This window comes from Scomber scombrus, chromosome 16 (assembly GCF_963691925.1).
Source record: "Scomber scombrus chromosome 16, fScoSco1.1, whole genome shotgun sequence".
In the NCBI taxonomy this organism is placed as follows: domain Eukaryota; kingdom Metazoa; phylum Chordata; class Actinopteri; order Scombriformes; family Scombridae; genus Scomber; species Scomber scombrus.
The window spans coordinates 15,158,401-15,185,356 of NC_084985.1; the positions used below are offsets into that span (position 1 = coordinate 15,158,401).

At 39.1% G+C, this 26,956-nt stretch overlaps 3 protein-coding genes across 3 annotated transcripts in view; 1 reads left to right on the forward strand and 2 right to left on the reverse strand.

The window, feature by feature from the left end:
- The window catches only part of necab1 (N-terminal EF-hand calcium binding protein 1), a 28,850-nt gene extending 19,045 nt beyond the window's left edge, over positions 1–9,805 (forward strand). Inside the window, exons 7-13 of the mRNA XM_062436554.1 lie at positions 709–830; positions 2,292–2,368; positions 3,398–3,445; positions 5,345–5,457; positions 7,192–7,269; positions 8,894–8,985; positions 9,720–9,805. Of these exons, the coding sequence (XP_062292538.1) occupies positions 709–830; positions 2,292–2,368; positions 3,398–3,445; positions 5,345–5,457; positions 7,192–7,269; positions 8,894–8,985; positions 9,720–9,748 (559 nt within the window). The 3' untranslated portion in view covers positions 9,749–9,805. The remainder of the gene's footprint in view (positions 1–708; positions 831–2,291; positions 2,369–3,397; positions 3,446–5,344; positions 5,458–7,191; positions 7,270–8,893; positions 8,986–9,719) is intronic.
- The window catches only part of LOC133995855 (antizyme inhibitor 1-like), a 547,935-nt gene that overhangs the window by 276,559 nt on the left and 244,420 nt on the right, over positions 1–26,956 (reverse strand). The window lies entirely within an intron of this gene.
- Positions 13,955–26,875, reverse strand: pip4p2 (phosphatidylinositol-4,5-bisphosphate 4-phosphatase 2). The gene is made up of 7 exons (XM_062436246.1): positions 26,713–26,875; positions 20,533–20,681; positions 19,746–19,852; positions 19,415–19,538; positions 17,992–18,044; positions 15,399–15,489; positions 13,955–14,122 (listed from the first exon to the last, which is right to left on the reverse strand). The coding sequence occupies exons 1-7, from the start codon at positions 26,816–26,818 to the stop codon at positions 13,979–13,981; spliced, it is 774 nt and encodes a 257-aa protein (XP_062292230.1). The 5' UTR covers positions 26,819–26,875; the 3' UTR covers positions 13,955–13,978.

The following is a 26,956-nucleotide window of genomic DNA, read 5'->3' on the forward strand; positions in this document are numbered from 1 at the left end:
TAGAGAGCCTTCACTGAAGAACGCTTCATGTTTCTAGTTTTATGTTTCTGTCATTTGCACAAATACACACACGTGTGTGCACGCACATTCACCTGCACACACACAGACACCCTGAGGTCTTCTCAAAATACGTAACCAAACAACTTGACAGCAGTAAGATAAATCTTAGGTGATGTCACCCTGTGGGTGCGTGTACCTTGTCACTGGCATTAGCATCACTGTCAGACCGATACGACATACAAACATAACGAAAGCCCAGACGACTTTAGGCTACCTAAATTTATTCTCAGCGTTGACGTCTATTTTTGAAATTGTGTGCTTCATTCATTTGGGTTCCACCTTAAATTACAAAAAATGTGAAAATGTAAATGTGAAGATGATAAGTGATCCATCCTCTTATTCACACACAACAAAGGGCTCAAACAGATAAGGTTTCATGTTATCCAGTTAATTACATTACATAATTATGTTTCATGTTTACTTTTCTTAGTCAGCAGATTATTTATACCAAATTTAAGGGAACATGTTTTATTATGGGACCCATCTGTTATTTAGTGAATGCAGTGCCCAGAAACTACTGGCTCATTTAATGTGCATGTTGCGGAGGATTTAAAAGTCATGCGGTGTGTCCCTCAGCATAACAGTCCAAATGGAAATGTATGAAAATATTATGCTGTTAGAATAATAATTCCCCATTTTTGTCTCCAGACAGGGCCCTGTGAAGCCAGATGTTTTGACCATCCAGTGGTCGAGTCGTCGCTCCAATCGGAGGCTTCAGAGGAACAGCAGCCTCTCTCCCAACAACCCGCTCCTCAGTCTCGTCAATTCAGGTGTGACTATGCCCTGTGTTGTGATGCTGAGTGTGAACTCAGAAGCACCATTTTCTGCTGTGTAGTATTATGTTTAATTATGTTTCAGTGAAACAGTGAATCCTGCTCCACTCTTCAGTTATGTTCCTGCCAGCACCAAAAAAAAGGATTGAAGATCCTTCGCTTTTTCTTTCTAAGCTTGTTTACATATAACTCCTTTGATCATAAACCTTAACATAACTATAATGACTAACTAATATAAAAATACTAATAAAACCAATAAAAAACTATTGATTTTTAAATAAAGTAAAATGAGAACTAAATGAAACAGATAAAAGATTTTGACAAATAAGATGGAATAAAACATTTAAAAACATGAAACCTAAAATTAATAATGGACATAAAATATTCTAATCAGCCAGGCTAAAGAGGTAGCTTTTAAGTTTGGTAAATGTTAAATGGACTGCACTTATATAGTGCTTTTTCTAGTCTTTCAACCTCTCAAAAGAGCTTTTACACGAAATGTCACATTCACACACACATTCATACACTGATGGCAGAGGCTGCCACGCAGGGTGCCAACATGCTCATCAGGGGGGAAACTAACATTCACACACACACACACACACACACACACACACACACACACACACACACACACACACACACACACACACACACACACACACACACACACACACACACACACATACACACCATTGGCACAGCCATCAGGAGCAATTTGGGGTAAAGTATCTTGCCCAAGGACACATCAACCTGCAGTGTGGAGGAGCCAGGAATCAAACCGCCGATCTAACAATTAGGGGTCGACCCGCTCTACCTCCTGATCCACAGCTGCCCCTTCGGTAATGTTCAGTAATGTTTCTCCCCCCAGCTGAAAGTTTAATGGGCCAATCACATAAGTCCTGCTGGGATCAATATTATTCTGCCTGTTTATAGATGATTTTTAAATGAGTTATCATTAAAAGTGAAATGTCTTCCTTATTGATTAGCCGATTGTATTTAGTTAGCATGAGAGCTTTAGTGCACTTAAGTGCCTTTAACTCTGTTTACTGCATACATAAACAAAGGCTGCTTATTGTATGTTTTTAACCACTGTTTGCATACAGCCAGTTCTCCATCGGACGTCCATTATAGGACAAGTTGTGGTCAACATGCTGTGACACAACTGCAGAGCTTCTAATCTTTGATTAGAGGTCTCAAAGCTGTTCTATTGATTGGTGCAGCTGTCCATTGCATGACATTAAAGGAAACCTTGAAATGTCTTCCAGGACGCTGCTACTGTTTCTGAGTTTTCATTCCAAACAATCAATGGAGTAAAAAGTGTTTAAAATACAGTCGATGTATGTAGCAGCTTTCATCCCTTCACCTTTGTTGTTTGCTCTTTTTCCTCTCCCTCTCTCTCTCTTTCTCTCTTTCTCTCTCTCCCTCTCTCTCTGTGTATCTTTGTGTCTCTACTAGGTGTTTATGATGAAGACAGCCAGTGGATGATGCAGGTTAACAGACTGCAGAAGCTTATCGACCGCCTAGAACAAAAAGTGAATTCCTTTCTTTTAACCTTTCCGTACTCTCCTCACCTTCCTGCTGTCTTCTTTATTACTTTATTTCTCTGCAGCTTCCACTATTTTTATCTCCATCTGTCTCCTCGCACCATCCCGACCATCTGGTCTTTACATCGCTCTCTCAAATTAACCACAAATTATGGCGAGTGGATTCAAAACACTATCAACAAATTAACTCAACACCCGCCCACGTAACTAACACATTCACATATTCACAATATATAGGGACAAATCAGCTGCACACAAACTCTCACAGCTGCTGCATATCTAAAGGTGTTGAAAGTAGTAGGAAATCTACTGTAAATTGACTCATTATAACAGCCCAACATGTAGAATGAGGTGAAGGCAGAAAAGCCCCATTGGGCCAAATAAAGGTCAGCAGACATTGGCAAAGATAAAACTGAGCAGGTGGTCGAGTGGTAAAGAGTGCATGCCATGTGCGCAGCGGACCAGTGGTTCGAGTCCCGGCAGGCGCACCCTTGCAGCATGTCACACCCAGCTTTCTCCCGTGATTTCCTGTCTCTCTACTGTCAATAAAGGTGTCTATTCCAAAAAAAATAAAGAGATAGTAAACACTGAAAAAAACTCAACTCAATGATTTAAAACGGAACAAACAGAAGTCACACGTGTTTAGTTTAGTGTATTTTACTCGAATATTTAGTTGTTTTCTTGTAAATTACTGGCTAATTGTCCTTATTCAATACTCTGAAAAGTATTCAAGGAACAACAAGTCAAAAGCCACTCTTTAGTTGAACTGGTCATAACTGGGACACATATGCAACCAGTGATGAGGGGTCATAGGGAGTCACATTTTTAATGGGTCACAAGTCAAAAATGTTGGGACCTGCTGTCATGGATATATTGATGAAGAAGATGAGATGGGTTAAAATAACCTAGATAAAGATCTAAAAATCTGCAAATATGTTAAGATGAATTTGCCTGTTGAGTCATCATGAGAGCATTATATCACTGTGTTTTAACGCTTTAACTCGTCCTGTTCTGCAGGAGATCCGTCTGGAGCCTGTTGAAGAGGAGGTCCTGGAGAGCAAATCGGTTCGTTCTCTGACTTTCTTCTACTTTTCTGCCATTTTGCAACGGTCAACACTTTGTGTGAATCTGTTCTCACATGGTGGAGTATCACTGAAAGGGATAATAAGTGCTCAGATGTTGTCATGACAACATCAGGCCTGAACTTGTCAGCGCTTTTCCCACGTCTCTTCCTTTGCTCTCTATGGCTTTATCCTTAATCTGTCTGTTTTAGACTCAATATACAGTTACAGGCTGTTTTTAAGATGAGGCTTAGAGGCATTAAGTGGGCTGGCTAAGAGGGAGAGTGTGAGCAGAAAGATGGAGAGAGATGTATTCCTGGATTGAAAAGCTTTTAACAAATCCAGCACTTTATTGCCAATAAATGTCTTTAATATTAAATAGGCCTACATATATTTACAACATAAATACCACAATAACAGCACATACTGTATATCGATGTACTATGTGTGTAAACCTATTGACAAATGAAATGTCCTCCAGATGTGTATTTACAAAGCGTGCAGATGTTTAACCTTCACATTTAGCTTCCATATGACAAAGCAGAGAGAGACTATCATTATCACTTATTTCATGGCTGAGAAACTCTGTATAGCAGACGACAGACTCAATGATCATCAGAACAGAACAACACAAACACGCCTAGGGGGATTTCCTTTAAGCATGAGTTTCTTATGTAAAAAAAAAACCACACATTTTTTCGATCCCAAGTGGCTAAAACATCAGTTAATGCAGGTTTAAAGAGGATATATCAAATGGAAAAGCAACAATTTACCCTCACGCAATTCCCATTTGATTAAATCACATGTAGTCACATGTGGAAACAGGAATATTATGTGTTTTTCATGATTTGTGTCACAGTGTGAGCACCAGTTGTTTCACAGAGCAACGCAGTAGTTAATATGGGCAAAACCATGCATATGAATATTGCATATAAAACTGTCATGTCTCATCACTGGTTTGATACAGGCGTTTCATCTCGTGTGAGAATGAATCAATATGTAATTGGTTTATTGCTGTGTGTCACTGGTACTGAGAGTGTTGCTCGGAGAGAAACCCGTAATGACCCACAACACAAGTCTGATATGTGATGATGTCACTGTGTGTGTGTGTGAGTGTGTGTGTGTGTGTGTGTGTGTGTGTGTGTGTGTGTGTGTGTGTGTGTGTGTGTGTGTGTGTGTGTGTGTGTGTGTGTGTGTGTGTGTGTGTGTGTGTGTGTGTGTGTGTGTGTGTGTGTGTGTGTGTGTGTATGTATGTGTTCGTCTTTCTCTCAAATTAGCCACTGAGAGAGTCCTGAAGCATGTATCAGTCACACACACAACAACAACATAAACTAGTGGCCAGCAGGCTCACCGTTCACTTCCTGTTCCCATCATCAGCCCCTCTGATGCCCCTGTCAACAGTTCCTCATCAGCCACAGGAAATGATTAAGAGGCTCTCTATTGTCTGTATTATATCAGGGTTTGCTTCCTCCTTCTTGCTCCCTGCTGTTCACAACTCTGCAAAAAGATGCAGACCCTTTAACATTTCCTCTTCTGCAGGATCGATGTGTCATAATGAACTTCAGGGTTAAATTTTGATCACACTGGGTCATTGGTTTGATTCATAGTTTCATAAAATGTTGGCAGAAAATTGGATTATAAGTAATAAAAAAAGATATTATAAAAGATCAAAATGTTCTTGCAATTCTCTGAGTCATGTTTCTGGTAACAAGCTGAATGCCCCCACCAGCTCCGTCATACGCTCTGAACTTCTGACTTGATGTACCTTTATGTCTTCTCATGTGTGTGTGTGTGTGTGTGTGTGTGTGTGTGTGTGTGTGTGTGTGTGTGTGTGTGTGTGTGTGTGTGTGTGTGTGTGTGTGTGTGTGTGTGTGTGTGTGTGTGTGTGTGTGTTTGTTCACAGCACATCCTGATAGTCCAGAGGCAGCTCTCGGTGCTGGAGGAAGAGCTGGAGGAGTTTCGTTTGGCTCTCAGACAGTACATGGAGTGTGCCTGCGCCCAGACTGGATGTCTACAGTCAGTCCTGATTCTCTCTGTTCATTTTTACATTTTTGCAAAGGGCTTTATAAAGAATGGCAGTAGAACAAAATACAAATTCAAAAAAAAAATTAAAAAGCTGTCCCTGTATGTCAAGAACTGTAACATATAAATGTGTACCACCTATTTACAGTTTATAAATGATTATTAGTAAGCTGCAAGATGTTTTATTATGAGTTATGTCCTGTGCTTTTGCACAGGAAACAGCTGAAAACTTGCATCTGCTTTACTGACTGAACTACTTCAAATGCTGCATATTTTACTTAAATTTTATGAAGCTTATGTGCCTCAACATGAATACAAAACAACACTTCTATTTCTTTGAGCGTGGAAATAGGGTGATCCTTTATATTAGTTTTATTGTCAATAAATCCCATTAAAACCTTTAACTAAAACTCAGCTGAAAATTCATTGATCCTACTGTACTAACAGGTATCGTGCCTGATGGAGCTCATATTCCCTGTGTCTGTGGTCCAAAACTATTAAAAACACTTCAAAATAAGCGACACAGTTGCCCCGGCTGACTCACTCATGCTTCTGTAAATATTCCTGAGAGCACCAAATGTGAATTAATCTGCAGCTGAAAATACTCTCCAACAAATGAATTATTTTAAGTTATAGTTATTTTTCAGTTATAACTAATGAAAGCTAAAAGTGCCTAGTTGTTTCAGGACAACATTTAGCATTTAAAAAAAAAAAAAAAAAAAGCAAAGACAGAAAGTATATAGTATTTGTAATGTTTCATAAGGATTTACATCTTCAACACAAATAAATGCTCTCATTAATATGTTCATATGTTTTCAGACATTTTTGTTGAGAATGAAATCCAACTAGTAATGGTCACTTGTAAAATTCAGATTCATTATATTCTTTACTCCTATTTATTTTCTTATATTTGGATCATAGAAAGAATGTACTCTAACTGACATGTCTTTAGAGGATTTGAATTACATTTGAATCACAGAAATAACACATCATCTCTTTGTACTTTGATGTATAGTGGCATTTCTGCTTGTGGCTCAAATCTGTGTCTATTAAAATAATCTCCTCGATGGCTCAGAGTAGTATAAAGCAGTGTTTTTTAATGTATTACATTAAAGTGCACTGTCTTTAAACGGTTCATTTATCATAATCTCATTGAGAAGTCTTATTATGGGTGAAATTGAATTAATCAGGACACATTTTAAATTGAACTTCAGCGACATGGCTGTTAGTTTTTGCTCTCCTGTCAGAACTGAAGTCATGCTCTGGCCTTTGTGTTGCATGCTACCACGATAGGTTGTGTCAGCAGATGAAAGAAGGTTGGCATTGTTTTTGTCCAGCCACAGATTTCAAACCTCAGCTGTGTCGCCCTCGTCGCTCTGTGGCTGAATTCAGCAGAACAAACAGAATCGCTCTCACTGCCTCTTTGGTTTCAGACACAATACAGCAGCCTGAAGGACAGTGTGACATTTACATGTTGTGTCGTGACCATTTCAGTAACTCCTGATTACCCATTTTCAATTTAAAATGAGACTAACAGCTTTGACAAAACCCTTGATATTCCTAATTTCATAGTGAAGCTGCAGAAAGTATTTAGTTGGCAGAGTCACATTGTTTGCACTCAGGCAGATTGTGACAGATAGTTCAGACTGTTGGGATGTGGGACACATGATGTAGCACGCTAATTAGTGATTGCATGACTTATGCTCCCTCTTCTTTTGCATTTGGCAGTATTGCAGTTCAGCGGCTGGCGAATGAATCACGCTTCATTCTCTATGAATTCTGGGAGCACAACAACGTGTGGAAGAAGTAAGTGTTCGTCTGCACCATATGCGCCATGACTAATGCACCGTGGCCTGTTCACATCAATCCCAAATTATTTCCTTGCTCAGCTTGAACTCACTGAGACAAGGTCTCTTTCAAACTGAGGGTATCAACATCGTACTCTGTGAACTAATGAAAACTAATGAAGAAAACAGGTTGCTACAACTTTAACCTCAGGTCACTTTTATTCATTACATTACCATTTAAATTGATGTCTCAACAAGTGACTTTATATTTTGAGCCATGGTTGTGTCACTCCACGTGTCGCTTGTTATTTTGGAAGACATTCAAAATGAAATGTTAAAAAGTTACAGATATGCACTTACTTTATTGATTAGGTTACTAAAATGTCAATATTTGATTTAACATTTGTGCATTCTTAATAGAGATAAAATCTACCTGAAATATTCTTAAAGGATGAGTAATTAAAACGTCTGCTTTTATGAGGGCAAACCAGCTTGTTTAAAATTGTCCTTTGAGGGATGAATATGGTATTTTAAATTGAACTAAATTTAAGTGAAATTCCCTGTAATTTGATGCATTTGTTAATAATTAGCTAAGTTTATAAATCAGTTCAAAATCACTCTTTGTGCCCACATTGCTGGTGCATTGGCCAAAAACACTTGGGAAAGGGATATGCATACAAGCTGATGTTTAATTATGTTATCAGTTATCGTCACAGCACAGGTAGCGTTGCTAAAATGACTCGCTTATTGATCTCCAATTAAACTCTACGGCTGCCACCAACAGGCCAACATACACTGAATACCTAGTTGACAATAACAAGAAAAGGATGTAGCCTGACCTGAACCTCAGCTCAGTGTTGATTTCAGTTCATTTAGATGTCTTTAACAAACAGAAACTAAACCAAACTACTTCAGGGCCGATGGATATCATTCATTGATTCAACTACATTTTTTTCCCTTATCAGTACCACAATACCTTCTTTCTGTGCACTCTGACCGGTTCATATAACATAATATAATACATACAAACAAATTTAGAGAGTGATACTCAAACATGACACAGAAAAGCCAGCTTATAAAAATTAGATTTTGCATGAGTTTTGAAAGAAGATACCAAGGATGCTTGTCTTCCCAAGAGAAAGCTATTCCAGAGTTGTGGAGCCCTTACAGCAAAGGTCCTTCCACCCTCTATCTCCAGATTTTAGAGATATTAGGTAAGAGCCGCCACATCTTGACAGCTGGCTACCAAAGCATAAATGACAACTTGATAATGTGATATTATGACGTAAAACCAGCAGAGTATGCACAGAGATGACAAATATAGCCTAACACGACCCATCTAACAGCTCCGTATTAGCATCACACATTAGACACCATTACATAACCTCTGTTTTGTTGTGTTAAGGGCATCACAGCAACCTCTTGGTTCTTAATTAAACTCTCCTGCACATCTCACATTATAACATACTCTGTCTCCCTTTACTGTTTACAAAATGGCATCAGAGACACGTTAAACTGTTTTATGGAGAGTTAGGTTTGAACACTAAAGGATGTCACACACAGAGAGATCAACATTTTTATTTTTATATTTATTTTTATTTATTGATGAGCAGTGAGTGAATCTTCTCATTTCTTCTTAACAGTCACCTGCAGACCAACTACAGCAAGACCTTCCAGAGGGGGAATGTGGACTTCCTGGAAACTCCTGAATCCATAACCACCATGCTGGTTCCTGGTAGGATCCTTAAATTCCGGTCTGACCCTCCCGTCACATTACACAGTGAAACATATGACATCTAATAAGATTAAGAAAACTAATAATCGCTTTGTCCTGATGGATCGTACCCTCCTAAAGAGTAAACACTTTAGCTTCACACGCTCTTGGATGGGCCTGTCATCAATCACAAAGGCAGACAAATGATCCTGAAACTCACAATACTTCATTTTAAATTCGAATCTAGTTTTCAAAGATATCAAAATGTCACATAGGGAGATTTGATTTGAGTATTTCACCCTGACGGTGCGATAAAGCTTCAATAAAAAGCTGGAATACACAACTAATCTAGATAGATATAGCTTTTAAGCAACTTACCGAGACATTTAATAGTCTGTTATTTTTCCCAAAATCATATCAAAAATATTAGACTTTCACTGCTTTTCATTAATAGTTTGTCTGCTGGTTGCAATAACAGATTTGATGTGCTTTAATCAATCATCTTTGTGTTGTTTTTCCTGCATTATTACAATGGACTGACCTCAATTCTATCCAACAAGCATAATTACCCATTTCACACAACCACCCCCAAAGACTTGGAGAAGAGGTCAAATACATTTGTCACAGCTTACAAAAACACAACACACAACAAATATGCACACCGCGTGCAGAGGAGTACGAGCTCAGTGTCTAACTGATTGGGGTCATTTTTGGGGGTCAGTGAATATTTGTTCTTCTGTGCCTCTCCTCCGCAGCCTCCTGGTGGGTCCTCAACAACAACTGATCGTCACTGACGGGTGCAGAGAGAGGAAACAGTCACCTGTCAACATGTCAGGAAGTCAACAGCAGCACACTCACACATACACACACATACACACACATACACACACACACACACACACACACACACTGACTCAACACAACTCGTGAAGTCACGGTGATTAGTATCAATTTTATGACCTCCATATTCCTTCATCGTGAGGTGGTAGCCAAAATAGTCCTTGTGTGTGTGTGTGTGTGTGTGTGTGTGTGTTTGTGGTGTGTGTTTATTTACACTCCTAGAAGACGCTCTGACGTCCTAAAAGCAATGACCTCATCAGACGTTCTGATGACCTGACATCATCACTGTGTTTGACGTGACATCATCTGCAGCCCACGGTGGTTCATAAGAGCTGAAGCGTGCAGAGTGGATGTGCAGCATTCTGTGCGTGTGTGTGCGTGTGCGTGTGAGAAAGAGAGAACCATGTAATTGTATCAATCGTAGCAGCTCTGAGAGCTCATTAAACCATTATTCTGTCGTTTCTGTATTTAATGTGTCAAATTGAGATAAAAATCTGTTGGTCATAAATAAAGACGATATATTGTTGTGTATGTCCTCTTCACTCCATTTATGTTCCTGTTTTGTATATTTTTATAGACATACATATATATATAGATATAATTATAGATATAGATATAGATATATAGATGCCTGATTCCAGTTTCTACTATTACTTCTCCTTCTGCAGAGTCAAAAAGATGATTCAACTTAAAAATAAAGTGACAAAAATGATGCTGATGCTCAGTGTATAAACAAAATTAAACAAAACACTTAACAGCTTTATAACAACCATAGCTGACAAATTGTTGCATGATGGTCTGCTCCTCTCTTTGTCTGTTCATCTCCTAATGTGTGACACATTTAAAGCTCTAATCAAAGCTGACTCTCAGTGAGTATTTGTGACTTCCAGAAACACATTTTCCAAATGTTTGCAGATGCCTCCACCTAGTGAACAGAGAGCAGGACTGCAGCTGTAAGAGTGACTGGCTGCCTCACTGCACAGGATTTAAGTATTAATGATGAATCACTTCTAAAGTGTCAAAAAAACCCACATATATCATAATATGATCCAAATTATCACATTGAAGTTCCTGAAACTTGAAGTCACAATCTCAAATATTTCTCTAAATAAGCAACAATCAACGTGAAAGTTTAAAACAAACAAAAAAAACCCTCTTTAGTTATTTTGGAAATGTTTGACCATCAGCTGATCTGCTTCATCAGGACTGTTTCTCTCTCCCCTAATGTCCTGTTGGCAGGCAAATAAAAATATAAAAAGCTCAAATAATATTTGGCTATCAAAAAGAAAAAAGAAAAAAATATTAAGCTGTGATTGGTGCGGAAGTACATGACATCATTTTTTCCAACTGAGCTCTACACACTTTAAACCAGTCAGAGGATCACAGACACAAACACAAACAGAAATCTGTCCTGTCAATTAATTGTCTCTGAATCTAGAGAATATATAAAATTATGTATTTAAATCAATAAGCCTACAAAAAAACTACATAAATATGCTCTATTGAAAATGAGACATCCTCTATTCAAAGAATTAAGAGTTGAAAGCTTGAGAGAATTCATGTGAATGGTTTCTTTTTAAGACACTGAATCTTGTTTATGAAGTAATGACTATAATTTGGATATATAACTCTTCAGTCCTGATCTCAGCTATGCATTACAGATGTTTACACACACACACACAGGGAAAAGTATTGCTCTTGGGTTTTATTAAAAAGAGAAGAAACTGACAGCAGCAGTGTTGTTCAGGTGAAATCTGCACACTGAAGTGTCTCCTCAGACTACTGCTGCTGCCATCATAAACAGGGTGTGTTGTGGACACAGAGGGCTTCCTGGGACCAGAGTATCCTTCACAACTGTCACATCCCCACACACACACACAGTGGACACACCAACACTCAGGAGATTCAGTGATGTAACAGGATGTCCTGCAGCCGCTAGTAACTTGCGGGATGAATTTCAAAAGAAACTCAAAATTTTAATTCACATTCAATATTAAGATTTTTTAAAAGGCAATCACTTTGTAATATAACCCATCATGTTTTATTTACCTTCATGTTCAGTCACTTAAACTGTAGCTATCTGTGTGCAGTTGCAGATATACAAGACACAAACTAAAGCACATTTACATAAAATATTCAGGGTACTAACTACAGAGGGGCCGGGGGGCTCAGCTCCTCTAAATAAGACATGAGCTCCCCATAAAACATGATTTTTGAAATGCTGGGGGTTTTTAAAATATTGAAACTATGCATGCATTTTTGCCATGCATTTCCACTTTTCTGTATCTTGATCATCATGGATCATGTGTAAAATTGGGCTATTATTGATGTATAATTCATGCCTTGAGGGTGATCCATCTCTAATGAACTTACTGGCATGCATACTATTTTTGCCATCACTACTGATGCGTGGAGGCACAATCGCATAAACTTAATCCCCTTTAACTCAAAAATGAGAAAAAACAACAACACCCACCTGTGTGTATTATCCAGAATAGATAGGACAGTTAAAGGGAAAACATTCTGCATTTGTTTTAAATACAATTTTTCAGTTCTGTAAACACCAAAAATGAAATCACATTCAGCTCGAAGAAATAAAGATAGCTAAAAACCTAAACAATTAAAACTGTCTGCACCACTAAAGGTAGGAGGGAAACTATCCCAGATGACAAATAAACACAACATGGACAGTTTTTACATTTTATTGATAAATTATCATTTTTAAAAAGACCCACAAGCCATCTTTTCCTTCCACCTCACACTACAGTTCTCCAAGTACTGAATTTGAGCTATGTACAAAGAGTATCTTTAATATTATTTTCATCATCATCATCATCATCATCATCATCATCACATTCAAAACAAGGTTAGAAGTTTAAGCTGTGCCCACTGGTCAAAGTCAAGAGACGGGATGCTGAGTTAGCGTACGGCGATGCTAGCTAGCACAGAGTTCACTGGAGTTCAGAGAGCAGCGATATAAGCGGAGGAAGGAGAGTTTACATTCTAAATCACAGGCAGGAGGAGCTAAGACAGGGATATTGTACGCTTTAGCTACCTCTCTGACACAGTTAAAAAAAAAAACACCACCTCAGTGACAGAACAAAAACAAGTCAACATGCAAAAGCTTGTCACCATGTTTTGGGATCATTTTCCACCAGAAGGCAACACAAATGCAGTGAACACAAGGAGATACTGTTGGGCCTTCAGGTTCAAAAGAACTCAAATGAGAGGATTATTGCTGTAGTGAGTTAACAGCTGCATGGCACCAAAAGAAATGAACACCGTAATAAAAACAAGCTCCTGTTGATCAGATGCTCTTCTTGACTAATACTGGGCAGCACAGTTGGCAGGCATGGGCGGGATTTAAGTATAATTTCTTTTAAAAGTTGATCATTTCCAGAGTTAAAATCATATCGTAATACTATGTCAGTGTATACAGGCAAGGTAAATGGCTACGATACAGTATGGATATGCAGCTTTAAGTTTAACTAGCAGCAAAACAACACATACAATTGCATATAATCGTAGTGCAATGGGCAAAATGGTTGTCTCATTTTGGTCTGGTTTGTAACAAAAAGAAAGAAGTGAGTACCATCATGTCTGCCAGGCTTCTGAAAAAAAAAAAAAAAAAAAAAAAAAAAAAAGGTCCAGAAAGACCAAATCCAACCAGTTTGCTAATCTTTAATCAGAGTTGTCAAGTTGATTTTGTCATTTATTAAGAAAATTAGAACTTTTTGAATTAGTAAACTAATTCATACAAGTTCCTGATTTATGCATTTTTGTCGAATCTCTGTAAAGCCTGGGCAGGATTTGAGTCCTTGTGGAGAAGTAAGAGAGATTGATCGACACATATTAGCGAGTTCAGCGAGTCACAAACAAAACAAGACATCTCCCACATCCACACACACACACACACACACACACACACACACACACACACACACACACACACACACACACACACACACACACACACACACACACACACACACACACACACACACACACACACACACACACACACACACACACACACACACACACACACACACCATTGACACACTGCAGACGTTCCACTCTGCTGAACATGAGTGGTTTGAAAATCTGAACAAGATGAAAAAAGAAACTAAAAGTGGGGTTTATATTCTTTCAGCCGTGCAGGGCCATGCCCACCCTAGGCGAAGCTATTCTCCGGGTAGCTGACTTTGATCGCTCCCCAGTAGCAGGCTCGTATCAGACAGATGAGGCCAAGCAGGTAGGCGAATGCCCAGGACACATAGGTGGCATTGTAACGATTGGCAAAGTCCCGAGTACCGACCTGGCAACACAGAAGAGGGAGCAACAGTGTGAGTGAATGTGTGCTGCAGTTAACACTGAGAAAAAATATTGTTTCTATCATTTATTTTTTCATACATTTTTATCTTGCAAACACAGATAAACAAGATGAGTCTAATATATTTCACTGCATTGAAAACAGAAAAAAATCCCCAACAAATCTATCAATATTTCATCATTTCAATCAGCTGCAGAAAAATGAGAACAATCTGCAACAAACTCAGTAACCTTTAATTAAAATACTAAGTGATTATGATTCTAATATGATTATAGCAGGTGGTGAAAGTCTAATATGCGTCTGATGTACTGTGAAAAACTGAACAATATGTGGTTGTTTGGACCAAACACAGTGCTTTTGTTTACTGAGCTGCACTAACTGGCAGGACCAGTTAGTCCAGTTGGCTTAACGGACCAAAGTGCATGTGATGTATTTGTAATATACTGTCACACACACACACACACACACACACACACACACACACACAAACACACACACACACACACACACACACACACACACACACACACACACAGCAACGCAGATTCAAAACACCTTCACACAAATGTGAAAACTCCTGTGGCACAAAAATATTTTAATTGTAGTATGATGGTCTGTTTTACATTGCCTGGGTATGTATGGGTGTATAATATTTGACCTTATAATTAATGTGACAGCTCACTTTTCTGAACTAATAATTATCTTTTATTGTTAATGCTATTTCTTATTTGTTTTGTTAATTCTACTTTGTCGCTCTTGTGCTTATTATAATCCTGCCTGCTTGACATTCCATGCTAAATGCTGTTATTGCTTCTTTTTTCTTCCTTTAATTCACCAGAAAAGACTCATTAAGACAAAAAATCTCTTCAGGAACAATTCATTACAAACACAAGTCAAAATTAGAGAGAAATGAATCATGACTTTCTTTAGAAACAACCTGAATGTCATCTTAAAACAACTCAATAGCTGCATAAAAATGCATTTCTTTGCTTTATGTGAAGCACTTTGAATTACCTCTATGTTTGAACGGTGCTATATAAATACAGCTGCATTGCCTTGCATCATAAAAAATAATGAAGAACAATCCAAATCAACATCATGATTTTTTAGAACAGTTCAAAACATTGGGACCAAGAAGAAAGAGCAGGCAGGATCTTCTTCTTGTAAAGCTCTCATTTTGAAAAGTACCCCATAAATAAATCTATACTTCCTTACATATTTATTATCTAAAAAAACAAAACAGAAGAAAGGCTGCACTTACTGTTAAACCCACTCCAATGAAAATGCAGATCATTCCTATAGTTATATAAGCACAGCAGCGCCTCCTGGGGAGCGCACTGCCAACAGAAGATCTGCAGATAAAAAGAACAAAGAGAAAAAGAAATGGAAAGAATGTGAGCGTGTGAACAGAGACTTTCAGAAGGACAGATATTTTAATACTTTTATGCATTTGTTTGATGGTTTACTGATCCAATATGACTGTCTTTGTCCCACCCGTTTTCCCAGTGATCTCACTCCGCAGCACCCCGGCAGCCTTGTGAGCCACAAGTCTCTCATTTTCCCTTTTAAAGTTACACATGAAAGCACCGGAGGCCAGTCACATGTGCAGCTCCCAACAACTGCAATCCTGTCCAGACTCCATACAAACACACAGACACAGTCGTCTGCCCTTAAGCACCAGACTGGCATCATTTTTTTTGTTTTTTGCTTCACTATGACTTTACTTTCCTCCCCCTCTCAGATCTCACATGCCTCTCATGTGACGGGACTCAAGCATTCTTCAGGAATCGCTGGTATTCGGATGGCTTAGGGGGGCACGATCACCTGATTTCTTACCTTCTCCCACTCCCACTGCTTACACTAGCACCACCTGACCATCTCATTCATGTGACCTGGGACCATATATGGATCGGACCTCTTCTTTTTTTCTAAATTATGTTTTTGAAGACTCAAGCTACCAGATGTGGACTGGGTTTGTCATGCATTTAAAACTAATAAGAAACATTTGCAAAACAGAAAAACTAAAGGATCAAACTGGAACTAATGTATATCAGTCTGACTGAGAGATGTGGGGAAAACTTTTTAAAATACTAATAAAAAACAGCCTGACAACATCAAGCTGCTACTATAGCTCCGGTATCAGTTTCTGTTAAACATTAAAGTCAGTGCTTTAACTTCTCTTATGGGGGAAAGAAATAAGTTTTAGGGAATATGTAAAGATAGAGAGAAAGAGGAAAATAAGAAAATAAAGATAAAGAGTAAAACATGGAGAGGTCCCACCATAAGAGGATAGGCTCTGTTTATTCATTTCATTTCTCACTACATGATGATGTTTAAATGCATTCAGATCGAGGCAGACACAGAGGTTAAAAAGAAAACAAAAAAAGATGCTGAGTTATGAGACAGCAGGTTTTGGCTGCAGCTTGCTTTTCTGTTGAAGGCCTGTCTCTGTATTTCTGCATCATTGCTTCTTTCCTTCCCAGATACTGTCTCACATTTTAGACACACACCTTTCTTTGCCCTCACACCACCCTGTCAACCTCCCACCCCATCCTCACTTCATGTATTGAGGCCAGGCTCTAATTCCTGTCACACGTCTAGATTAGCCTCTTTTACCTCCCCTCCCTTCCACGAGGAAAGTCCAGACCTCTAAAGCTCACCATCTGACTACACTGAATTTATTTGTAAAAGTAAGCAATTGAAAAGTACACCAGTGCTCAAAAAAAGAGGATGAAAGCTTTTAGGTTTTATTATTTACATCTGTAATGAAGTATATCATATCAAGCCACACACCTACATGGCTGAGAGTTAAAGCAAATGTCTAATTGGAAAGTCAATTTAGCGTTTTAACAGCACTCCACGCTGCTAGATTTAGTTCATCATTCTGTCTGCTATAGCCTCTCTGCTCTGCGTATGTGTAGCTCAGCCACACCCTCGGTCAAACAGACACACAGACATGAAGCTCTTTATACATTCATCACACAGAGATAGAGAGCAAAGCAGAGCAGAGATGGAGACAGAGATGTACCCAGAAAAGTCCCGACCTTACACCCTGCAAGCTGTTATTGGCTGGGGTAAACACGCCCACTGCCAGGACATTTAAAAAAAAAATAGAGGCAAGGACAGAGTTTCTGCATATAAATACACTGCCGCACAGTTATGAGGTCATGAGTGATGATTGAGAGGGATTACTACAGTCTATACATTGTTTTATTTGGCAAAATCCTGCACAGTATACCTTTAAAGCAGGATGTGTTGGAGGTACGTTCACCTCAATTTGACAAATCTCTTACAATTCAACTCTTTATGGTGCTCTCCCTACTTCAGTTCCACCTTCCTGCCCAAATTCAGATTTTCTGTAAGTGACTGAAAAACTCATGCTGCTTGTTTGCTTTTAGTTACAGTTTAAATAGCCCCTAGCTGTAATTTTTTAAGCAAAAAGGCAATCCATTTGCTGGTTCCATTGTCTTAAATGTGAGGATTTGATGTTTATATTATAGTAAATTATTATTATTATTATATATATATTTTGGTTTTGGTCTGTTGGTCAGACAATACAGTACATTTGAGGAAGTAATCTTGGATTATACTGAGGATTTTCAGTTTTCTTACACAAATGATTAATCAGTTAATCAAGAAATAAAATGATCAGATTAATCAATAATGAAAATCAGCCCTAGCGTGGTCGTTTATATTGACATTGATGTTTGGAGGCCGTGCCAATCAAAAGACTGAAAATAAATGCCGAAACATGAGAGCAGTCAGATAAAATGTGAACTGTAGTTGAAAAATCCAGTGACCTGTGTGTTTCACTTAGACCTTTATAGTGTGTTGAACAGAAATGATGGACTCACATTTTTTTGCAGTGGGGACATTTGGCTAGTGTGTTAAACCGAAGCTCCATCCACTGTGAGAGAAAGAAGAACAGAGAAAAGAAAAAGTTACGTCACAGTACGGAGGAGTGTGCACACATGCATTCACAAACATGCTACAGTCATTAAATCTGCGCTTTAAGGACAATCAACACAAGACTTACTGCAAATGATTTCACATGATCAGGTATGATGGTAAAATGATTCCCTTATTAGAGAAAGGATTTAAAGGTCAAAAAACTATAAGCACCTAAAATGATTCTTACAATATGTTAGTTACAAGTATGAATAGACACATTTTTTGTTGAAGGTTCTGATGTTAAAAAAGCAGCACCATTGAATTGTTTAACCCATCACAGATGAGAAAAGACAAAGGTCCTATTAACACAAGTTAAATATGTGACTTTTGACATGTGGCTTTTGTGAAGGAATGCAAATTTAAATAAAATCAGCAATTAGCCAACAATGATCTGTAAAGCAAACAAAGTCCAAACCATCTAGATTTAAGCCAATTTAATACACTTGAAATTCAACTCTTTTTGGCTGCAGCTCTTTTCAAAGCCAGATGTGAATAAAGTCATATCGTCACCAGTGTGAATAAGGCCACAGACTGAACTAGAGCAGGGTTAGGCTGTTGTTAATATGTCCACCAGTGTGACCAGCTTTTCTCAACCTGTTGTTGTACTGGGGGAGAGCCATCACTGGGGAGGCCAGACATTGGCTGGGATGACCTGGCGTCCTCACTGCCCTACAAGACGCCGCAAGCAACAACGTGCACACATTAAAGAGGGCATGATTTTGACAGGCTAGTGTGTGTCATACAGACACCTGCCAGATGTTTTAATAAACAGAAGTCAATCAAAGTGAACATGTTGCATGTCAGAAATTCTTATCCTCAACACAAGGTGGCAGGAAGACATTTAAAATGAATCTGCAACAAGCTGGTGCAGCTGCAGGTTAGAGAGGTACGTGGCATGTCTTGTGACCAGATGTGACTATAATCCAGAGCGACCTGAGTTTTTGTTTTTAATAAGACAGGCAAGGAAGGGATGCCAGCCACTTGCAGACATCATATTCTGACCAAATCTGCAACGGGATGAAGGTTTTCATTTCACGAGATGAAAGATGATTCAACAGGAGAACTCATAACTCTAATGTGTGCTTGAATCTGACATGTGAACAGTACACAAAGCTATACCACCTAGAACATCTGTACAACTCTGCTATAACACTACAGAAAATCCAACATTTACATGAGGGTTACATGAGGAAAAAACATGGAGGAATACACTGCGATTTGGCCATCAACATTACTAACATGCATGTACCAACAACACAGCAACATAACGCTGCATGAACAAGCCTGTGATTGGTTATGCTGGTTGTCTTGGTGGGTTTTACGTACTAGGAAGGTGTTGCCACAGTGACCGCAAACCACTCTCATCCCCTCAGGCTGGATGGGCAGTGCAGGCTGGGCGGGTTGCTCCTCTGGGATCACCATCACCGGGCTCAGGTTGATGATGCGTCTGCTGTCGGAGGAGCAAATGGAAAAGACGAAGTTACGATCGCAGCACAGCCAAGACGGGACTATAAAAGTTTCTGTTGACTTAAGTAATATGGAAAGTACTTAAAAAAGAAGTCGATATAAATGACTCAACATGTAACAATCGTAAATTCAGCTCTAGAAAGGACGTAATCCTTTATCAAGCTGAATACCTCATTTTTCTCCCACCTACCAGTTTGGTCGCGGGCATCCTATCCTCCTGGATGTGTCTTTACAGATAAGCAGGCAGTTACAGGGACACCTCACATACTTTTTCCCCGTTGGCGGGTTCTTGATGGGCTGGAAGACAACCGAAAAAAAATCAGCTCACTGGCACCAGCACCTTGTCACAGTATACTGCAGACACTAACAGGGTGGATAAAGTGCTGTGAAAAATCAATAGCTTTGCCTTTAATCTATAAAATATAAATTAGTTCAACCATTACCTTCAAACACTCATTACACATACTATGTCACGCTGTATTTGTCAGCCATTCAAGAAGCAATTCTAAAGCCTCTAAAGTTTCCGTCTCACTCTGTGCTGCCTGCTTATTGATTGAAATAGTTGTGCTTTGCACAGAATTAGACCACACAGTCAAATGTTGCACTTGAAGTTGATCAAAGGATGCAATCAATATTTTTTATTACTATTATTATTGACAAATCGCATGTTCTATCAAACAAAATTATTCTGCACAGTAATACAGAACTAGACACTAATGCTACAGCTGAGCATGATGTCTAGGAAATGCATCTGCAGGTGTGATTATATTGTCACAGGGATCGATCGTAAATTGAGTGTAAAAATCTATGTGAGGGGAGGGAAGAGGATGGCAGGGGAAGGGAGAGGAGGTGAAGGGAGGAGAACAAATCAGAGGAGAGCAGGGAAAAGGAGAAAGAAGCAAAGGAGAGGAGAGGAGAGGAGACACAAGACATCATTCATAAAGCCGTCACCGGTCTGCACAATGGCCGCCACTTACCGTAGCTTCGTTGCAGACTGTGCACTTGACCACGTGCTGATGCAGCTTGCCATCCAGGTTGATGAGCGACTGACATACGCGACAGTTGATGACAGGCACACCGCCGGCATCGGGGCTGGCGATGGCTGTGTAGGGAGGAGGTAGTTCGGCTTTGAGAGGAGGAGGGCAAAGCAAACAACACACAGCAGGCTGTTAATTGCATGCATCTACGTTCAGAGCGTCATGAACAAAAACATGGAGTTTTACATGCAGTGAAAAAGAAGTCATGTTTGTGTTTTGTAAAGGGACATTATCTTGAATGGGTGGACACTGTGGTTTTAAATTCAATGTGAATATAAATCTGGTTACACAGGTCAACAGATGTATAAAATGCCCAGAAGGGAAAACAGTTTTAATTTGTGCTAAACATGGTTCTGCAGTAATGTTTAGTGATGTCTGGGTCTGAGCTGTGTATATTTGCAGTAGGTTGTGCTGGCATTGCAAATCTCTTCAAGTTCAATTCAAAATCAATCAATGTCAAATTGCCTTCATAACTGCAGCAACAAAATAGCAAATTAATATCAAAACAGATTATAGCATATGAAAATCACAATAAAATAACTACAAAACATCTTTGTTTTATCAATATACCCCAGATAATGTCATATAATATATAATATATAATATGTTAACATGCGTTTTGTGCTGTAAGGGCTGAAGAGATCTTTAATTGGCTTTGGAGAAACCACATATAATATTTTTGACCAATAGATCTTGAGTTAAGATTTTTGTTGCCTTTATTTGACAGCAGATGGCATAGAGAGCGACAGGAAACAGGATGAGAGACGGGAATGATCTGCAGCAAAAGTCCCTTGCCAGAATCAAACCAGGGATGCTGCCATTACGTGACATGCGCGGTAACCATTCGGTTACCAAGGATCTCCAATGAGTTAAGACTTTTTTGCTAACAAAAATGACATTCAATAACATATTGTGGAAGAAAACTGAGATCAGAAGTTAACTACAAGTGCATCAGTTGAATAACACACAACTACACATTGTAGGTCATGGCCAGTAGCCTGATGGTTAAAGGACATACCACATGATTCTCAACATCCACAGTTTACTACTGGCTTGGGGACCTTTGTTGCATGTTGCTCTCTCTCTCTCTCTCTCTCTCTCTCTCTCTCTCTCTCTCTCTCTCTCTCTCTCTCTCTCTCTCTCTCTCTCTCTCTCTCTCTCTCTCTCTCTCTCTCTCTCTCTCTCTCTCTCTCTCTCTCTCTCTCTCTCTCTCTCTCTCTCTCTCTCTCTCTCTCTCTCTCTCTCTCTCTCTCTCTCTCTCTCTGTGTGTGTGAGACTCTGATTGACAACATAACAGAAGATTTGTGGGTGTCATAAAGTTTTAATCATTTGATTTGTGTAAATATATTTTATGAGAAACTACCCACGATTTACAATACAAAAATAAAGGAATGATACATCCCAATACAACATACAGAGAGGAGCTGCCAGCTAACATGACATGCGATTCTTAACTGTAAGAGTTTCCAGTCAAATTTTCTCAAAACTGTATGAAACTGTATGTTACTTACAACCTGCTAGAATACATGATCACCCTAAGCCTGGACACATCATAATGTCAGTTCTCATTCATTGTTTCCAGCTTAATTCCTGCACATACTGTATGCAAACTCATGACAGCCTGTGTTCGGCTCTGATTGCTCAACATGTGACTCTCTCTTTGTCAGGGGCCCGAGCACCACTCTGTATGTTTAAGAAAGAAACAATGAGCCCTTTTATATACCAAAGTGAAAAATCCACTCACTGTCAATCTGCATACAACATGTAACACACAAGCAAGTGTTGTAATTTATGTAAATGCACTTAATAATACAAAGAGAGAAATAAACACTTGTTATGGTGGGCAATTGTTTGTGCTTTATGAAGAAACACCAGTGAAAATCATTTAAATTAGCAGGGAAATGCTCACTGCAAGTATCACAAGTTACGCTTACCCACGTTTTTAGACCACTGTGGAAAATGTACATATATTAAAGTGCATTAATGTGCTGAGTTGTTGAGCAGATAAAATAAGACGTTTCTGCTTAATGAGCGTTATAAACACCTGACCAGTTTGGCGGAGAAACAAAGAATAACCATATCACTGATTACATTTTTATGGTCAATAAACAAGTGTAATCAACCTGATCAGATGTACAGCCTTCACAGGTTTAACGATTATTCTCTTTATGTCTGACAGAATGGCTACTGGAGCCATTCAAATGAACTCTGCACTGTTTAATCCCACATTAACCTTTTGAAATTAGTCTACATTCCATGTGTTTTTCAGGGTTTTAATACATTTAATCCATAGATTTGCACCAGTCACTCTACTGTAGTACTCACGCATACTTAACATTCTGTGTTATAGAAGATAAAGCCTGCAGCACGCAAACTCTCTCTTCTTTCATTTCTACGATTTCACCAAACCTTCGGTCAGGATTCAATTAAATTAACTCAACAATTTGCTCTAGAAAGAAAAGATATGATCATCTGGAACATTAGACTTGTAACTGTCCATTATTTCCTTTATCTGTCCATTCTGTTTACAATTTGTCAATTAAATGCCAAAAATGCCTTCAAAACAGAAAAAGGAAAAGCCCCTTACAATATCCTGCAGCCAAAAGTGATTTTTTTGTTTTGTCTGATGAAAACAAAGATAAAAAATATACATATATAATGATGTAAAAATAGAGAAAATTATCAAATGGTGTGTTTCTTATATAAATGAATGAAATGCTTCGGTGATTATCAAAATTGTTGACAATGTACTTTCTATCAATTGATTGATCAATCAATCAATCAATCAAATATTCCAGTATTAGAGAAAACATAGCAGTACTAGTATTATATACCAGACAGACTTCATTAAGTACAACGCTTCATATCCTTCATTATACAACACTGTTTACTCAATTTTGCAACAGAATCATGAAATGTTTGTGTCTGCAGTTATCTTACTAGATACATTATTCAAGGTTGTATTAAAGGATGGGTTCACATTTTTTCAAATCTGTCTTAAAACAACAATCAGGTATCCATACGAACATTAAATTAGATTGTTCTTGTTGTAATCATTTCTCCTGCTCATATTGACGTATTTCAATGTAAGTCATGAGGGACAAAATCCACAGTCCTCATTGTGTAGCTCAACACTAAACACTGTCCAGGAAAAAAATCAATAAACAAAAACTAATAAGACTGTAACTTTGGACTTAGGAAAGGATCTTTAAATGGCCAGTATGATCAGGAGGAATGATTACAGCACTAAAAAATCTGTTTCAATCTGCATATGGGAAAGTGACTGTTGTTTAAGACAGGCTTGTGAAAGTCTGACTGTTGAACAAACACAAAGGACACATCTAATCTGACAAATGACCATTTTCCTTCTGATCTCAGCTCTGATCGAGATAATGGGGCAAGTCAACAGGTAAACGAGTTTGGCTCTGAGATTCAGTGATTCTCAACCAATCAACACCGCAGGGACAGATGGGACACCCAGTCTAGATTTGTGCAAAGTCCTCAGCAGAAATACAACCAGAGCATGCCAAAGACTGGACCCTCCTGCTGTGTGCAGTTGGTGCCTCTTACACAAAAAAAAACACAATCCTCCGCTAACTTGTGTTCATCGAAAATGTAATGTTGCACAGACAGATGCAGACCTTCTCTTCATAAACCATAAATTCTTGTATAACAGTATAAAATAAACCTCTGATCCAGCACTTTTCCCTCTACAATCTACCGAAGAGGCCTGTTACTTTTTGCTTTCTCTCCTAGCTGTGTGCACTGGAGAAACTGAATATAGCAGCTATAGGTTTTCACTGGCTGCCCTTGGAGCCAGAGGTAAGATGAGAAGCTCCTACTACTACAACCACCACCAGCACCACAATATACAGTTGCCATCACATCCTGCCTTGCTGGCTGCTCCATCGCTGACTGGATGACCAGCTGATTGTGGGACTTGTGGTTTGTGGGGTGTAGCTGAGTAGCTGGTATCAGCAGCTAGAGGAGGATGTTTTTGTTTTTTTCTTGTTGCACATGTGGCATGAAATAAAATTCTCTTTAAAGGGTACATAGCATGCTTTTTGATATATAAAAACCTTTATTAAAGTAACTATCTAGACTAATATTATTGAATCCTGGCAGACAATCACTACCAGCTTGGAAACACTTGAAAACATTTGATAGAAATGTTTATTTTAACAGCTCTTTCTGTGTCAGTGAAGCACTGTATCCGAAATCAAAAAATGAGGAATCCATTTATCCGTGTCAAGATTAAAAGAGCCTCAGACAGGCATTTGGTTGCAGTCAATTTGCTCTGCCATTCAAGCATTAATATATCCAGTAAGTGTCAAAAAAAATCAAGCCCAGAGCCTATCTAACCATTCAGAGGCAGCCAAGGTCATTGGTCTCCACCCCTTACCACACCGTGCCCACTGATGGAAAATACAGCAAACAATGAATCTCTACATACAGTATTTCTCATTGTCAACCTGCTACTGTGGAATAAAAACTGATGGTGGACAGCTCTCTTCAGGTAAAGGAGTGACAGAGATAGATTTAGAAGATTAATACTTTCACAAATTACAGCTTTTACTCCTAATCACACCTCGCATTAGCTCATTAGCTCATTACAGCTGATTATTTGTCAAAGCACAGCCTTTTCGTTTTAGAAAAATGTCTCAATTTTGGCCTCTTTGGCTCAAATTAAGCCACTTTAAAACTGGTTGATAGAGGATTGTGGACCAACAAACCCCAAGAAACTGGAATTAGCCATAATCCAGGCAGCAGAGAGGGAGGGAGGGAGGGAGAAACTAGGCCATGAAATATACTGAAATTCAGTGAGTTCATAAGTTATTACAGTCTGGTGTTAAAGGTTTTATGATTAATCCTGTGGGTAAATGTGAATTTTGTAAGATTAGACTTAGATTACACTATAGAACTGCAAAATGTTCATTTCCAGCATTCGTTTGCTTGATATTAGCCGTTTGTCCTGAAATGCTCCTAAAAGAGTATTACACGGTCAATGAATCCATTCATTGGTAGCAGAACGACCAGGGAGGCAGAGAAATGCTGTTTGTAGAACCTTTAACAGAAGCTGAAGCTCAATTAATATCAGATTTTCCACACAAGTTCAATCTGAAAGAGAGATCAAGCTGCTTAAACGAGAGATAAAACAAAAACATACTCTTTTGATAAGAGAAACTGATCTGGATGTTTTTTTGTAGAGAAACTGGGTCTTAAGTGAAGCCTCTGGCAAAAAAGGAAGAGCATGTGTGATCGTGTAGAGATTCAAAAAGGAATTTGATCTTTTTATGAACAAATTCAGAGTATGATTGAACCTAATTCAGTGTAAAGGCCAACCCTGACAATGGCTCCTAGACAGGGTGGTTAGGGGATTTATGAGCAGTAATTGCCTGGGTTAGTCAGCTCTCTGCATGCATTATGGCTCTGTAACCTACATTCATCTGTTTACTAAGCACATTATGGAGACTGTGGCAGTTCTCTGGCCGTAAATGTATTTTCTGCTGATTAAAAGATACAGAGAATGACATAACACATTCAAACTGTCTTTGCCACATAAATGAAGCCAACTATTTGTTTTAAACAGCCTTATTTTCATGCAAATGAGCAAATTGACCATTAAACACGACAGCATGACAGTTAAATAACGCAATGCTGTTGGTTTGGTCCCATCCAAAAAAGGGCACATCTGGGCATTTTGTTGATTTGCAGCTGGGACAAAAGACTGCTAGCCTGCCTTCATCTGCAATGGGTCATTTCTTCCCCCCATCAATCAACAACTTGCGACATTCATGCAAAAACCCAACGAGGCCTTGCAGTCTTGCTACATCACGACTGATATCACATTTTTGGGAAAGACCCAAAACATTAAGGCCCCCCAGCTGAGTCGTGATGTAAGCATTTCTGCAGTAAAAACAGAGGTTGCTGTTATTGTAGGCCCCTCTCGTCTAACCCACTGCTCCAGTTCTCACAGTGGTAGCTCCACCTTTTACTCAGCTGCAGATTGATTTCCCACCGATGCCCTTGCTATGCCTCGCTGCGGTTTATTTACGCACTTTGATACGCCCGAAAATGATTCAGCATGCAGGCGGCGGGCTCGACGTGTAGCGTGTTTACCTCTGGGACTTGAATCCTGCAGGTACGGGGGTGCAGTGGGGGTCACATTCTCGGAGTTGGGGGTCGACAGCAGCGGGGATCGCTCGTCCATGCCGTCGGAGGCCATGTCGTTTTTACCGTGAGCGGTGAAAGATGACGGGACGGGGAAGGCTCCTGGCTGCACCGAGTCTTCACTCAGCACGGAGGAGCAGCCGGCGGCTGGTTGTTGGTGCCGAGTTGCTCCGGTCCAGCAGCGCCGGTGACG

Excerpts from the sequence above, each read along its gene's own strand:
- pip4p2 (XM_062436246.1), bottom strand. The coding sequence starts at position 26,818 with ATGGCCTCCGACGGCATGGACGAGCGATCCCCGCTGCTGTCGACCCCC. Across the intron at positions 20,682-26,712 it reads GCAGGATTCAAGTCCCAGAG|CCGAACTACCTCCTCCCTAC; the intron begins GTAAACACGCTA and ends CTCCTCTCAAAG. Across the intron at positions 18,045-19,414 it reads ACTGTGGCAACACCTTCCTA|TGGATGGAGCTTCGGTTTAA; the intron begins GTACGTAAAACC and ends TTTCTCTCACAG.